The sequence below is a fragment of the Vidua macroura genome, chromosome 2, assembly GCF_024509145.1.
Source record: "Vidua macroura isolate BioBank_ID:100142 chromosome 2, ASM2450914v1, whole genome shotgun sequence".
NCBI lineage: Eukaryota > Metazoa > Chordata > Aves > Passeriformes > Viduidae > Vidua > Vidua macroura.
Genome location: NC_071572.1, coordinates 112,831,715 through 112,846,966, shown reverse-complemented (window position 1 = coordinate 112,846,966; position 15,252 = coordinate 112,831,715). Strand labels below are relative to the sequence as shown.

The 15,252-nt window shown below is 45.2% G+C and overlaps 2 protein-coding genes across 12 annotated transcripts in view; one reads left to right on the top strand and one right to left on the bottom strand.

Annotated features, from left to right (window-relative positions):
• Nucleotides 1–5,862, bottom strand: part of POU2F1 (POU class 2 homeobox 1) — a 113,469-nt gene extending 107,607 nt beyond the window's left edge. For all 8 annotated transcript variants that reach the window (XM_053969860.1, XM_053969859.1, XM_053969857.1 and 5 more), the window contains exon 1: nt 5,780–5,862. In XM_053969860.1, coding sequence (XP_053825835.1) covers nt 5,780–5,843 — 64 coding nt within the window. In that variant the 5' untranslated portion in view covers nt 5,844–5,862. The remainder of the gene's footprint in view (nt 1–5,779) is intronic.
• A 302-nt stretch (nt 5,863–6,164) lies between these two features.
• The window catches only part of GPA33 (glycoprotein A33), a 51,665-nt gene continuing 42,577 nt past the window's right edge, over nt 6,165–15,252 (top strand). For 2 of the 4 annotated variants that reach the window (XM_053970252.1, XM_053970249.1), the window contains exons 1-3: nt 6,199–6,236; nt 7,711–7,780; nt 13,103–13,197. The gene's annotated coding sequence lies outside the window, so the exon portion shown is untranslated. Of the gene's footprint in view, nt 6,237–6,918; nt 6,993–7,710; nt 7,781–13,102; nt 13,198–15,252 lie in introns of those variants that run through there. The other 2 variants (XM_053970250.1, XM_053970251.1) reach the window with 2 other exon arrangements.

Genomic DNA, 15,252 nt, shown 5'->3' with positions numbered 1-15,252 from the left:
TCTGAGAGAATGAAAGTAAGAGAAGACTTGTGTCAACACATATGCTTCTTGTTCCCTTCCTTGATTGGTACTGCTATTTGTCTAATCTCACTGTAAGCCAGTTCAAAGAGCTAAACCATCAAAAAACCTATTCATTATTTTTGGCGAGGCTTGTTTTCTGCCAATTTAATTCCCTGAACTAGCTCAGCAAAGGAATCCAGCAAGCATCTGCACCAGTGCAGGGAAGGAGGCAGGAACACACAGGGAGATGAGGACAGGCTGGGCCTGATTTAAGCTGTCACTGAACCGCATACCCTGGAGCAGATCTGCATCACACCATAGTTAGAACTGACAGTAATCTGTGCCTGTACAACGGGAGGCCTCCATCGCTGACAGGAGTGTGCCAACAGTGCCAGAACTGAAACATCCTCGGCAAAGTTTGACCTGGGCACCAGCCTGGATGATTGCATGTAAAAGCAGAAGAATCAAAGCCCTCTTACCCTCAGAGACACTAGGAAACATTAGCTAATTTTTCCCCCAGCAACACCCCTGTGAAAATGTGCTCTATAATTCCCATTACACAGATTTAGCCCAGAACAGCAAAGCAAGCAAAATTGGTGACAAACTCGGGATTGGAATCCAGTAAATCCTCTACACCAAACCAACACTTCATCACTCAACTGCATTATTAACCCTAAACTAATTCAATTAGTCAGTAGCAGCCCATAAAAAACTCCTTTTGCAAAGACTTTCTAATTCACTATAAAGCTCAAATACAGTTAACAAATGTAGGTATTTCCTAGATAGTTTTGAAATAAGAAACTAGGGAAAGGAATAATACTGAGATCTTAAGTAATTATTTCCTTTTCTATAGAGAAAAATAAGTGCACATGAAGCAGCATGAGGGCCTATTCACACTATTCAAGAAATTTAATGCAAAGAGCCACAGAAAGGAAAATACATCTACGGATTCTTTTTCTCTCATATTTCCATTGTAAAACTATTTCATGTGAAATGCCAGCAATTATTTAATACACCCTAACCAAGACCAGTATCTTCCCTTAAATTTATCTCCTACACTTAAGCCCAACAATTCCCACACTTAACTTGTTCTGTGTAACAATGAAGCACATTTGGAAAAGGAGGGGGATTTGTTAACACAAGCAAATCTCTGCAGTAGTGAACAGCCAGCACTGTAAGTCTATCCAGCAACCCGAGATAGTCTTTCATTCACATTCCAGCTTAAGCACAGCCAAGCACATCACATTTGGGACGCTCAAGTCATACTTAATTTTGTTCAACACCTTCTTTTGACAACAGCTTTGTCACCAAGACTCAAAATACGCATGTCAAAAAAGACAGTCATTTGCCAGGACTGTCACTGATTCTCTCAAGATAAAAATAATAAAGCTGTAAGTGCAAGGAGCAGAGGCTGCCTAATTGTCAGCTGTATAAAGCAGAAATATCAAGATTATTGTCCTGAGGGCAACAAGAGTTTAAGAGGAATAGAAGATGATGCTGCAACCTGTTTTGAAATCTTGAACTCCACAGGAGTCAAAATTTAAGGAAAGCAAATGAAAACTCAGTGCATGCTACAAAAAACCACTGCTAATTTGCCAGAGAAACAGGAGAGTAAACAAACCTACCTAAGAGGGACTTACACCCTATTTAACAGCAAGACACTGGATAACAGATCAACCCAGCAAAAACATCCTGGACAGCATGGGCAAAACATTTACTCCAGAATTCTTTTCATCCTCACATATCTGGATATAAAGAAAACAGTAAAAGTGTGCTACTCTAAATGTGGAATTTACTGCTTGAAATCTGACAACTATTATTTCAGTGACAATGGTATTCCAAACCTCATTTTTCTGGGCAATAAATTATTATGATCAAGCCCAAGTAGGAACAGCACTTCTTCACACACAAGGGACTCCCAACACAGAGTATGCTGGTGCTTCCTTGGGCTTAACAGACAGACCAAGGTGAAAGCAACCTCACTGATCCAGTCAAACGAGGCACCTCCGGACATCGCCACCGTCGCTCGCCAAGACAAGCATTCACAAGGTATCCACATCCAGCATCAGGGAGCCAGTATTAACATCTACTGCTTGAATTACGGCTGCAGGCTAATCTTGGAGAAATTGATAGTGACAGCAAACCTGAGATTTTTTTTTTCCTATTTAAATAACAGAGTGGGAAGCTTAGATTTCTCCCCCTTCCTTCTGGGAAGCAAGAGGGAAGCTCTAGCTTCTCCTGTTTTAAAACCATCCTGACACACCTTCCCAATTCTGCTTCACATGCAGCAGCATGGCTGCGGGCATAGCTTGGCCTGTTTCCCAACCAGCTGTCGGACTGCTAAGTCTTGGTCAGTTTTGAAAAAGAGAAGAAAAAAAAAAGATAAGACAAAATATGCAGCATCACCTTAATAACTGAGTAGATGTAATCAGGCGGTGGAACTGTTTCACAGGAGTACACCTCCTTCTGTCTCTAATATATTAAAAGCTGAAAAGACAGCCAAAATAGAGTATATTCTCCTGATAAAAATTAGGAAGCACTGTAACAGTAGGACAGCCCTCCGTTCTCACAACAGCCAGGTAGACAACAGTGAAGAAAAAGTTTCTTTTATTCTCTGACCTGACACACACAAAGATGGTCCAAGGAACTGCTTAAAATCTGACACCTACCTGCGACAAACTAACACAGAAGTCTGAGACACAGACAAACACTCAAGACTGAGCAGTAATACCCACACAGCAGTCAGGGCACCTTCTGACAAGTGAAGGTGATGCCAGGGTTTGGGAAAAGGCGCATTATGCTAACATGTTACCTAGGGGTTTCACTGGTGAAGACACATTTCTATCCCCAGCACATTCCAGTAAAATTTTAAGCTGCAAAACAGGCACACAGATACATGTTTGAGAGAAATACATCTGTATTTTGGCATGTAAATGCATGAATTCAGCATTACAAACCCCAGCTCAGCCATAAGACTGCACAAGGCTGCTGTCCAGTATTCCATTCTATAAAAATTACTAAAATGTCAGTGACAAAGAAATTTTGCTTGCAAGATGCAATGTACATTTTTATCATGCTGGATAAAATATCTACAGTCTCAGCAGTGGTTAAATTGCTGCTATAAAGGAAATTGTCCTCAGATAAATGGTTTCCCTATGAGAAGGTTTCAGTGCTACACCTCACCCCAGGTCAATAAATCAAATTAACTGCACCTTGTCCTCTGGCCAATGACATCATCGGCTTGACCACATCTTGTGAAGCGAGTGCAAAAACATATGCTATTTAAGGCATGAAATCATATTACTGCTTTTTGTCCAGCCAGCCTTGTGCTGTTGGTCTGTGAAACAGTCAGTCACCTGAACAGTCTCATTACAGCTTCTACAGCTTTTTTTTTCCTTCTTGTATTCAAGGCCTGTCTTTGCCGAGGTTGAAGAAAAAAGGATAAATAATCTGAGTCATTATTTTTTAAATCAAAATGCTTTTCATTAGCTGCAGTGCAGTATTTTGTGACAAATTAAATTTAGATCCAAACTACGAAATACACCATCTGCACTTGCACGTGAACGCTCTTCCTAGTGGTGTTTCAAAGATGTTTACATGCTAATCTGGCACTGCTACTCTGAAGTACCCTGCTGTTCGGTCCTTTTTCTCCACAGGGTGAAAACAATGGCCACTAATGAAAACCTACAGAGTTTTATTTGAAACCCATCCCTGCATAAATATTTTCTATTTTAAATTACTGCCGCCCCCTAATCAAGTAGCCCATTTGTTTTATTTCTAAGTAGACTAATATCTGGTTTAAAACTGAATTACTCCAGACAATTTAAGAGGATTAATTTCAATTTTCACTTGGCGTTCTTATGACACAATCACAGAAAACTTATCTTCCTTTCTATACCCTGTACTGCCTAGTGGTGTCTTCTGTCTTGAAAGCAAAATCTAAATGAAAGAGAGAGGGAAAAAAAAAACCTCAACCCAGAACAGTCAAAGATACAAGCAGTGACAAAAGCATCTGACACAGTGCACTGTTAGACCTCATCCACATTAAGCAAAAAGAAGGTGAATAAGATTATCTTCAATGTATTCAATTCTGTTTGTGTTCAGAGGGAGAAGGAAAGCTGTTTAGATTTTGAGTGTGTCTTCTATAGCCCTCTCAGTGCCAGGAAACGTAAATTAGAAGCAACTCTCCTTTAAGGAAAAGAATCAAGGACAAAGGGACCAAAAATGCCCAAGCCTCTGAAAAGCAGATATGAAAGGAACAGCTTTACAGTCTTGAGTTGCTATAAATTAAAAATAAGCTCCTTATTTAAAAGACATGAGTGTTTGAGAATCTATGAGCAGATCTGATGCTGCTCAAGCCCCAGGAGGGTTTTGTTTTTGCTGGCAGGGGTGGAGTGGAGATGGGGGGGTCATTTTGGTTATTAGTAAATAAATCAAGCAGCAGAGTGAGGCCTAGGCGCTTGCCAGAGGAGCCGAGGCCTGGCTCTCCCCCTCCTCTCCTCACACAGCCTGGGTTTGATCTCGGGGCCCTGTGGGTTTGCCAAGAAAATTTAAAAAAAAAAAAAAAAGCGAGAGAGCGAGAAAGAAGAATCATATTGAACCACAAAAGCACATGGGGCGAATGTAAAATATAAACACGGCGTTGGGCTCTGAGTGGCTGTTATTAAAGGTCTGAATTACTAAACATGAGAGGCGGGGAAAGCCGGGCGGCCATTTCAATAATATAAACCTCCCCGAATTAGACATTATTCAAATGAGAAGGAGAGAGAGGGAAGAGAGGGAGAGCGCGGCGGAGAGGGACAGGACCGGCACCGCCGTGCCCTGGGGCAAAGGGGGAGCGGGGCAAACACCGCCGGGGCAGATCCGGCCCTCGGGGCGTGCGGACCCGGCCTCGGGGGTGGGGGGCAAACCCAGCCCTCGGGGGGGTCCCTCTCCCGCCGGAGAAAGGCTCGGGGGGGCTCTGCCCGTGCACCCCGCAGTCACCCCCCCCCCCCCCCACCGAACCCGCCCCTTGCGAGGAGAGGGGGGGGAGCTTTAAATGAAAAAGCCGAACCACGCTCTGCTCCTGCCCCCCCCTCCCCCGCACCCACCCACCCCACGCTGCAAGGCCCAGGCTCTGGGGAAATAAACCCCGGCTTGGCGGGGGGGAGGGTGTTGCGGGGAAGGGGGGGCAACGAGGGGAGCGATAAGGAAACCGAGTCTATCTGCCTCCCCAGGCCGCAGCCAGGGGCCAGCACTCCCGGCCCCCTCCGCCCCGCCGCCGGGGGGACCCTGCCCCACTCGGGCGACCGGCCGGGATCGCTCCTCCAGCATCCCTCCCTTCCCCCCCCCCCCCCCCCCCAAATCCATGAATATGTAAAGCGGGTTTATTGTGGGCGTGCGGGCCGGGTGGCGGCCAAGCCACCCCCGAACGCTTTTGGGTGTGGGGCTGCCTCCCCCCTCCCTCCCGGCGTGTGTGTCCCCCCTCCCTCCCGCCCCGACCCCTCCGCCTCGCCGCGCCGCCGCCGCCCATCGCCCCCATGGCCGGTGCCCCGGCGTGCGGGCTCCGTGTGCGGGAGGGACGGTGTGTGCGTGTGTGTGTGTGTGTCTCCCCAGCGCGGGGAGGCTGCTCTGCTTCTCCTTCTCCTTCCCCCCCCCGCTCCCTCCTGTGCCGTTAATTATAATAATCCTGAGTACTAATAAATTATGCTAAGCGGGGCCGGGCGGGCGGGCGGGGGGGGGGGGTGCGCCCCGCGCGCGCGAGTATGAATATGAATATGTAAAACGCAGTAATGATTACCTGCCGCCGCCGCCACCGCCGCCGCCGAACTCTCATCTTGACTCGCTGCTCCTCCGTCCGCCATTTTGAATATTTTAACCAAAAATCGGCCGCGCGATAAACCCTCCCCCCTCCCCTTCCCCTCCCTCTCTCCTCCCTCCCTGCCCGCGCCGCCGCCGCCGCTCCGCGCATGCGCTCCGGCCTCTGCGCTCCCCCCCTCCCCTCCCTTCGCCTCGGCCGCTTTCCCGGCGAGGGCGCGGAGCGGCGCCGCGCATGCGCAGCGCGGCCGGACCGGCTCGCTCCCCCCCAGCCGCCGGCGGGCGATGGGGGGAGGCGCGTGCGCACTGAGGCGCCCCCCGCGCGCCCCCTCAGGGCACGGGGCGGTCCGAACCCCCCCCCCCCCCCCCCGCCAAAAAAGGTCCTCCCCGTGGTCATTATTAGGGTTTTGTTTTTTTTTTTTTGTGGTTGTAAAATCCAGGTAATTTACAGGGGACAAATTGAATGTTTAGGGGGAAAAATCTGAGGTGGAGGGAAGGCAGAGAATGGATGTGTTAGGGTAAAAACAAGGTTATCCGTAGTGGGCAGGAAAGAAAGGTTTTGGGGATAAAACTGGAGGGGAGAGAATGAACATTTTGAGGTAAAATTGAGGTAATCAGGAGTGGGCAGGAAGAGGAAATTTTGTGGGTAAAATCTGAGTTAATCTGTAGGGGAGGGAAGTGACATATTGAGGTAGAACCAAAGCTGTCTGTCAGTAATGGATGGGAAAGGAAAATTGTGGGGCTAAAACTTGAGATGATCTCTAGTGGAGAGAATGGACATACTGATGTAAAAATTAGGTAATTACTAGTGACGGGAAAATCTGGGGGGAAAACTTGAGGTCATCTCTAAGGAAAAATAAGTATTTTGCAGGAAAAATCTAATTGAATCTTTAGGGCCAGAATGAACAATTTGAGGATAAGGTAAATGTAGCCATTGGATTTTCATGCTGGGTCATCTAGGTAATTATCAGGGACAAAATTCATATTTTGGAGGTAAAATCCGAGGTAATCTATAGGGAAGAGAAGGAAGATTTTGAGGTAAACTGAGGTAATCAGTAGTGGGCAGGTAGGGGGATTTTTGAGGGGTTAAAGCTTGGAATAATCTGTGGGGGACGGGTGCCTGTCAGGAGCCTCCCAGTGAACGGGTGCTCCAAAGGCGCTGTGGAAATACCCGTCTGGACTGCACCTGCACCCAGGTACTGCCTGAGCCCCTGTGAATAAAGAGGAATTGCATCCAGGGAAAATGGAATCACACAACCTGTGGTTCTCATGGAGGAGGGTGCCTGAGCGAGGGTCTGGTTTTCCTCTGGAAAAGAGTGGTTGCACGGAAGCGATTCTCCCGTGTTCAAAAAACCCCACCCCAACATTCCCTTGTTCTGGGCAACCCAATGCTCCTGGGGTGCTTTTCTCAAATACTTTATCCTCTTACACTTCCCGCGTCAAATTGTCCTGGAAGGGGAGTCAGGTTTCATGCCTCCCTCGTTAAAGGGGAGTAAATATGAGACCAGAGGGACCAACAAATAAAATTAGCTTGAGATTCAAAGCTTCCAAATCAGGACGAGCAATTAGCCAGAGTGGCAAAACTTTGTTAATTCCTGACAGATTTGGCAGAGTAAAAATAAAACTTACTCACATTATAATATTGCATAAATACACGTTATCCCTGAGCTTTGTAATGTACGTCCAGAAAAAGAAGAAAGGGAGGCTGGTATAGAATGGCATTCATTAAGGACTCAGTCTTAACGTTTTCCAAGAGTCATTAACTCAGATGGGTCAGAGTCCAAGCCGGATTTTCTTCTGGGGTGCAAAACATTGTGGAGTAAGAGGAGCTGTTGGGGATCTGTTCTTGCATGTTGTTGCTGAAGAAATTAGAAGTCGTATCAGAGACAGCCACTAGATTTTTTTCATTGGTAGGAGAGAGCCAAAAAGGAAAGGCTGAATGAGGGAGACAGCAGGGTGTATCTCCAAGGGGTGAATCAGAAAGGTAATTTTGTCATTTTTGTTTAAAAATAAGGTCCTCTGGTAATGGGATTTTTTTTTTTTCTTGCCATCCTATAAAATAACCTCTTGTTATTGCAGAAAACACTAGCAGAAATGGACTGCACTGTGAAAGAGCAAAAACCTTCCCCTAACACCAGTCCTACTCATGCACATTCATTTGCTGACACCCTAAACCAGCAATTAAGCACTTTGTCTCCTGAAGATCTGTGTTGCACTCACAGGAGCGAACATGTAAACAAAGGCATATTGTCGTGCTCCTCTTCAGTTCAGCCATGATCCTCGCGGGCCAGTTAATCCAGTTTTATGGCCAGGTTATACCAGCACTGCAGCACGCAGGGGCTGCACCAGGACAGATAAACGTGGAGAGAAAGGGCTGCCTAGATTAAGACTCTGCACAGCTCTAATCCTGCCTACGCTGAATATTCTCTCCCGTATCTCCCTATCTCACCCAAAGACTCTTCTCAGTCCGGCATGCCACTTCCCAGTAACCTCTTCCCTGATCCCAGCAGCTTCTTGCTGGGGAGAATTTGCTCCTATTACCACACCTGATTTAGCCTTTGCTCTCGCTCAGCTTCTGCACACTTAGCTGGAACCCACAGCTACCGCAGGAAAGATGTCTGAAAACAAGTAGTTGCTAGTGGTTTGGTGTTTTTTATTTTTGGTGGGGTTTTTGTATGTTTGTTTGTTTGTTTGTGGCTTTTTTTGTCATTTTCTGGTAGTTATTAATCTGCTCTGTGTTTTCTAATTGACCACCTATAAAGAGAACTTAATTCAGTCAAGCCACATAGGTGCTCTCCCTCTCCCTGTAAAGATTAGTCTGGATCTATGTCTGCATCCTCTCCTCTAGTTTTCTTTGAATGCATCTCTATCTGATGCCTTCCCCAAGGTGTCATACATCCCTGTGGCTATATATCCAGGAAAGCTGGCCAAATCATTAGTGATGAATAATTTATCAGATAAATTTTACCTCTCTTTCAATTGTGAATGCCACATAGTGCCTGATTGGTGTCTTACTCATGAGCAACTTGCTGGAAATACTTAAAATTTAAGATAATTGGACACAAAGATGATACAAGGTTTAGTCCTACGAGGAGCTGAGCACTCTGGATTCCTTTCACAAAACAACATAAGTAAGAAAGTTGGTTGTTCAGCTGCAGTCAGTGAGACTGGGCTCACACTGGTGGTGATGTGCTCAAACAGAGCCCAAAGCAGCGAGCAGCAAGCAGGACCCTGTGATTCCATTCTCTGGCTGGACTTGTCAGCCACACAGAATTGCCTCTCACAGGGATTTTGCTTTAAAAAGATTTTCTGGTGGTGAAAAACAATACAGTGTTCAAAATCAACACCACATGTAAAGGGAAGAAATGGTATCTGAGGATCTTTTAAAGCTCTGCAGCGTATCTGGGTCCATTGTTTTGATGTTGAACCAGATACCTCCTAATTCCTAACCCTAACTGGCCTGCTTGACTTGTGCCTATAACCCCAAATTTTCTATGATTGCTATGTGACCTTCTGAATTTTCTATCTCCTGCTAGAATTAATTCAGTAGTGTTTCACAGACAATTTTTTTTTAAGGTAGGGAGGCAGAGGACAAAAGAAACATGAGGTGGGAAGGCAGGGAGCAAAAGAAACACAAATCACAGTATTTAAGCAAAAAGCACATTGGGAAGGAAATTATCCTTTTCATGAAACCGCTCTAGTGTATAGCGAAATTAAGAGCAAACTTATCTGCTCTGCTCCAATTCCACTGTGCCACTCAGATGTGAATCCCAGATGCTGCTTTTCTCACACGATGTCCCCCTTCTCTCTATCCTGTTTTCTTCACATGAGATTTCTCTCCTACAGAAGGGCCTGTTACCAGAATCACATTTACTTCTGCTTTCCCTTTGGTCATCCAGATAATTAGAGGCTTCTGCCTCAAAACAGTCATTCTTTGCCCCTTGTGTTTTCATACAGACGTCCTCAGAAACCTCTGTATTCCTTTCACTTGGGGACTGTACAGATCGTCTCACATTTAATTAAACTTATCTGTGTGTTTCTGTCTGTTTCCTATTTCTCACCGTCATACGCAACCTGACAGAGGAACCGGCAGCCTCCCTGCTACAGTGTTATTTTTTGAACATGCTATCGATAGCAAAAGACACTGCGTCTCAAAAAGCTTGCAATTTAGAGAGCTGGCAGGGAAAAAAACGAGGGGAAAATAGGATTAGTACCTTCTTTATTGAGGAGGAGAAGTGAAGAAAAGCAACGTAGACTATGCATAGTCCCTCCAGTGTCACAGCCGACATTAGTGGGACACAGACTTGCACCTAGGTGCTCGGAGGCTGTGCAGTTCAGTACCACAAAGCTGTTTTTCCTTTCTCTCCTGCGTTGCTCCCCGCCCTCCTCCTGTTCCCAAGCATGGGAAAGAGTCCACCCTTATCCCCAAGGCTTGGGACCCACCAGTACTGTCTCTTTCCATTATTATACTCTTCCCCCTCTTCAGATCTCCTTCCTACGCACCTTGTGAGTGCGGAGCACGAACAGCAGAAGAGAAATGGAGACTGTCCACTGCATATATTGGCTGATTTTTTTTCCCCTTGCACACTCCTCTGGCTGCCTTTGACCAGATTGCTTTCTGCCTTCGGTTCTGACCCTATTCTGTTGTCTCTGGACTGGAGAAAGGATGACCCTGAATCTGTTATTTCTGAGAGTTGTTGCCATTCCTCTAAATCTTAAAGATAATAAAATTATAGCAGGAAAGTTGTACCATCTCATAATACTCTGCCCCTCCCAAGTGCAGCTAACTGCTTTTTTGGAGATAAGAAATGCAGCATGGACAAAAAGAAGCATGTTTTTCATTTTCATATTTTTAAAAAAACCCTGTAATTCAGAACCTTCACACATCCTCAGGAAAGGGAGAGGTAATTACCAAAAGGACACTTATCTTTTCAGGTGGATTTTTCAATCTATTTCTCACTCTCTGCTGCTTTGCCTGCACTTACTTTAGCTCTAGCTCAGTTTTTTGTATGCATTTCAGTAGTTGTCATCAATGCAGCTTCTGAACCTTCCCATTTTAACCAGTTGCATCTTACAAATCACCAGCTTTGAAAATTTAGGAAATTATTGGTGTGCTTTTTTAGCAATGGTAAACTAAAGCAGAGAAATTAAGAAACTTGTCTTTGGTTGCACGTGTAGCTGGGCAGCCCAAGAAGAAGAGCCCCCAGTTCTCACAGTTGTGCCTTGATTGAAGGACCCTATTCAGCAGTTATTGTTCCTCTCCCAGAGACCCACAAGGCTGGCTGCATCTTTACCTGTTTCTCTGCTCTGAGAGGGACAACAATGAGGTCCTACAACTTGATTCAGATCTCTAAGGAGTGGGATTTGCAATTGCCTGATTCGAGTTGCCACTCAAAACTGTCACAGATCTGCTTTCAGCGTTTTTCTCTTCCTCCCCTTACTACAGCAAAACCCTTAAAAATACCTGGTTTTTGTTAGGATGATTACTAACTAAGACTTGGGAAAAGCTCAGATACTAAAGCAAGAGTGCCAGCAGTGTGAAAAACTCGGGCAGAAGGGCAAATTCTGGTTTGTACCTATACGAAAACCAGGGCTGAACTCCTTTTTTTGACCAGTTGTACAGCACGCTTTCTGCTGTAGACCTTGGGAATGCTTTGGTGCTGCTTACATGAGGAACCAAATTGTTTTTGACCTCAGTGAAGAGGGGGCCAAGAGGGACACATCTGATGCCTTTTAGCAACCGCAAGGTTTTCTGTAGAATAGACATAGCCTATGAAACAAACACACAGCTGGAGTTAGGGTGCTTTTGAAAACATTGTCTTTATTCTCTACCTCCCTTTCTTCCAGGACAGCTCTTTGCTTATTCCCTCTTCAGAAAGGGACTTTTCTGTCACACAGCCTAGCCTGGCTGGAGATTAGGGATTCTCTCTGCCCCTTCATCCTTGAATATTTCCTTTTAATTTCACAGTTTAAATTCCAATTGTGTAATTACATTCTGCCTACCCCAAATTCCTCTGTAATTTCAATTGGACACGGTGTCCTTCACTCTCTAGGCAGAACTCTTGCAATGCTGTGGGGCACTGTTAATAGGCTGCCACACTCCACTCTAGTCCCATTTCATGTAAATGGGGAAAGAGAATGGACCTGGATCCCTTTGAACTAAAACTGCTGCTCCACATAGGCGAGACAGGGATTGCTACAGAGTGACAAGGCAGTCTTGCCCCATGGCAATACACTGGGCAGTTTTTACAATGCCTCAGTCTGAACAGATTTTTGGAGTAAAAGTCTAAATCTGTCTGGAAGTATTTCTCCCCCACAACACCACAAATAAAGCTGTACAGGGACACCCAAAACACTACTTCACTGAATTTATGTGGCCTGAGAGTACCTGCTCGGACCGTTTAACATGGCAGAAGTGCCATAGTGATTTAATTTAGGTCCAGGGAGTTGTGTAGCAATGAGAGGGCACACAGCACAGATGCCTAGTTCAGTAAAATGCTTTACAAAGAACTGGCAAGTCCCATGCATTTTATGACCCAACCCTAATACTTCCTACATATTTTGCTGTGTCAGCATTTCCCTTCAATCCTTACGCTGGTGGTGATCACCTGAGTCCCACATCCCAACTCATTTTATCACAACATTCCCTTTTTGTGTGTTGGTATCTGCTTTACATCAGTGTGAAATAATTTCTAATTCTCCTGCCTCCTTCTTGCTTTCAACTTCCTTCTTCACTGTGGCACAGGTGCTTACTTAGTCAGTGTGCCTGTGTGCAGCCCTTCAGGTATCAGAGACATTCATCTTTTGGATTTTTCACCACCTTCTGCTGTGGTCTTCTGTGGAAATTCAGGGAAGAGAAGGGAGGGAGCGTGTGCGGGTTGGGAGAATGCTCCTCTGCCTTGTCTCATAGAACTTTGTCTCTCTGTACACATTCTCTGGCGAGCTCAGGGAAAGGAGTTGTTCACTAGGTTTAGAGTGATGTTCTACACAGGTCAGCAAAAGGAATTAGTTTACTTTAGAAACTGGAATTATTTTATATTTAATCATCTTCAGCCACAAGCCATATTCTTTTCATCATGTGTACACCATTGTCAGAGGAACATGGGGCTGATTCCATAACTGGCGACAGAGTTCTTTAACAAAGTTTATTTCCTTTCACTGCAAGACTACCCTAGGTAGTCCTCCTACCACAGAATGATAATTCTTAACTTGAAATAAACATCCCGCTCCTTGCTGGCAGTGCTGTATCTACACGGAACCCCAGTTACTTTGAATTTTGATGGGACTTCTTCTTTATATATTCCAGACGTTTGGTCCTGCTCCCAAGGGATGTCTTTATGCCTGCTCCCGTGTTGGCAGACCCGAGGCTGCTGTTTGCATCTCTAGCAGCAGATAGATCAGGTGAGATCAAGGAGACCATATTTCCATGTTTCCTTGCTTAGCTTACACTGTTAAAAGTGAGCTGTTGTTAGGAGGAAACAGAGCATGTAATAACTTGAGTTGGGTTTTATTTGGCTTTGAGTCATAAATCTTAAAGGAAAGGAAAGAGCCATCATGTTCATCCCCAAGTTTGTCATACAATCAGCAAGGGGCAAGGCAGTAGTGTGGGCAAGAAAATGAAACATGTGAAGGTACAAGTGCCAGCGGGGGGAAGTCACTGTTGCTTATTGTCAGTTTTGGTGTGACACAGAAAGTTCAGCTAATCCTCTTAGTTACAGAGACACACGGGTGGGGGGAGATTGTTATCTCAAGCAATTTGCTGGCTCTACTCCTTTTTTCCTTCGAGTTTCTTTTCGCCTAATTGAGCAGCATTTCTTCCTGGGACTCGTTTGCAATAATCCTGGGGCCTCATCTGGGAAAACACTGAAAAATATAGAAAGGAGAAGCAGCCCGAGCAAGGCAGCTTGTATCACCGTGAGCTTCTCTCTTCAGAAAGGTATCAGGTTTGGCTCCAAGTGCTGAGGATTAAAAATAAGATAAAGATTCAAAGTGAAACAGACCAGTCTGTTAATCAGTGATCTCTCTGAAAGTTGTATCTCATCCATGTGCTAGAAGGACAGGTAATTAACTGCCATTCAGAAAACGAGGACCTTGGTGGTCTGAGGGTGGAGCAGGGGCTGAGAATTCCACTGGAGTACATCAGAAATGTGCTGATTCTATTTTCATTGCCAAAGGGATGTATCTGCAGTAAATCTAATCAAGAGTCAAAAGGTGAACGAGAACAATAACTGGGGAGTTTGTTTTTATTTATCCAGGAGATAAGGATTCAACAACAGGAATAGAATGAGAAAAAGGCACCTCTTTCTGAGCAGACAATTACTCCACCCACGCTAACTTCATCATCAAAGTTTTAATATTCTATTACTAAGGCTATTTAACAGTTTCTCAGCCTCAAGGCTGCTGATGTTCCTGCAGATACTCTGCCAGTTGCCACAGGTGTCTTTTTACAAGAGACCTGAGTAATTAACATGGGATAGTCCTGAAGATGGCAGTAGCCAAGAGCCATTCTTCAGTAGACTCCACACCTTCTTCCCGGTGCTGGAGCAAGGTTGGTATTACCAACATTTGAATACATTTGAAAACTCGATTTCCATATGCAGACAGAGCCTTAGTCCTTGAAGGCACAGATTGTTTCTAGGGAAGTAAAGGGCTCTGGTTCCCAAGCCCCAGTGATCCCCCCTGGAGAAATTTGATATCACTGTTCAGCTGGCTGCATTACTAAGGTGCTGGAAGTGGTTGTCCCAAAGAAGAGATGGCTGAACGAGTGGTGTGGCCAGTGCAAACTGTTCAGCTCATACCCTGATACATTTACCAATGTAAATCTGATTTCAGCTGATACCAATTTACTGTGATATCCTGGACTGAGGACTGCAGACATGAGTGATTTAATTCAAGATCATATCAATGAATTTTGCTGTGGTGGCTAAAGAATTTATTACTTCTAGCTGTGGAGATGGGTTACCTTTTCAGCTGGGATGGCTACATCAAGCACGGACTGCCAGAGCCATCAGATGAGAGAGAAAGGGCCAGAGTGGACATCCATCACAAAACAGTTGTAAAACTACTATAGTGCTTTTAAGAGAAAATATTTTCTGCTGATGTCCTGCTAGCACAGGACAAGGAAGTGAGCTTGGCATGTATGTTGTATCCAGACATTCTTTTTGACTTTGTCTTAAGTTCTTCAGTCTCTCTCTAGTGGGCCTTTGGAATGCCTCTGAGTTCACAGGTCCAGAGGCCATGCCTGGACCTGGTCTGTGACACAAACAGGGTGCCTGTTGCTGGTTTCCAAACAAAGGAAACCCCAAGGCTGGATCAAACAAGACTCACAGTGTGTTTCACCAGGTTTTTGATTCAGGTACTCAGAGAATAAGGGTGCCAGCACATGCTGTTGTCTTGTGCCTTGAGGTCGCTTTAGTGTGTTTCTATGCACACCATAGATAATAACTGCATTTCCTT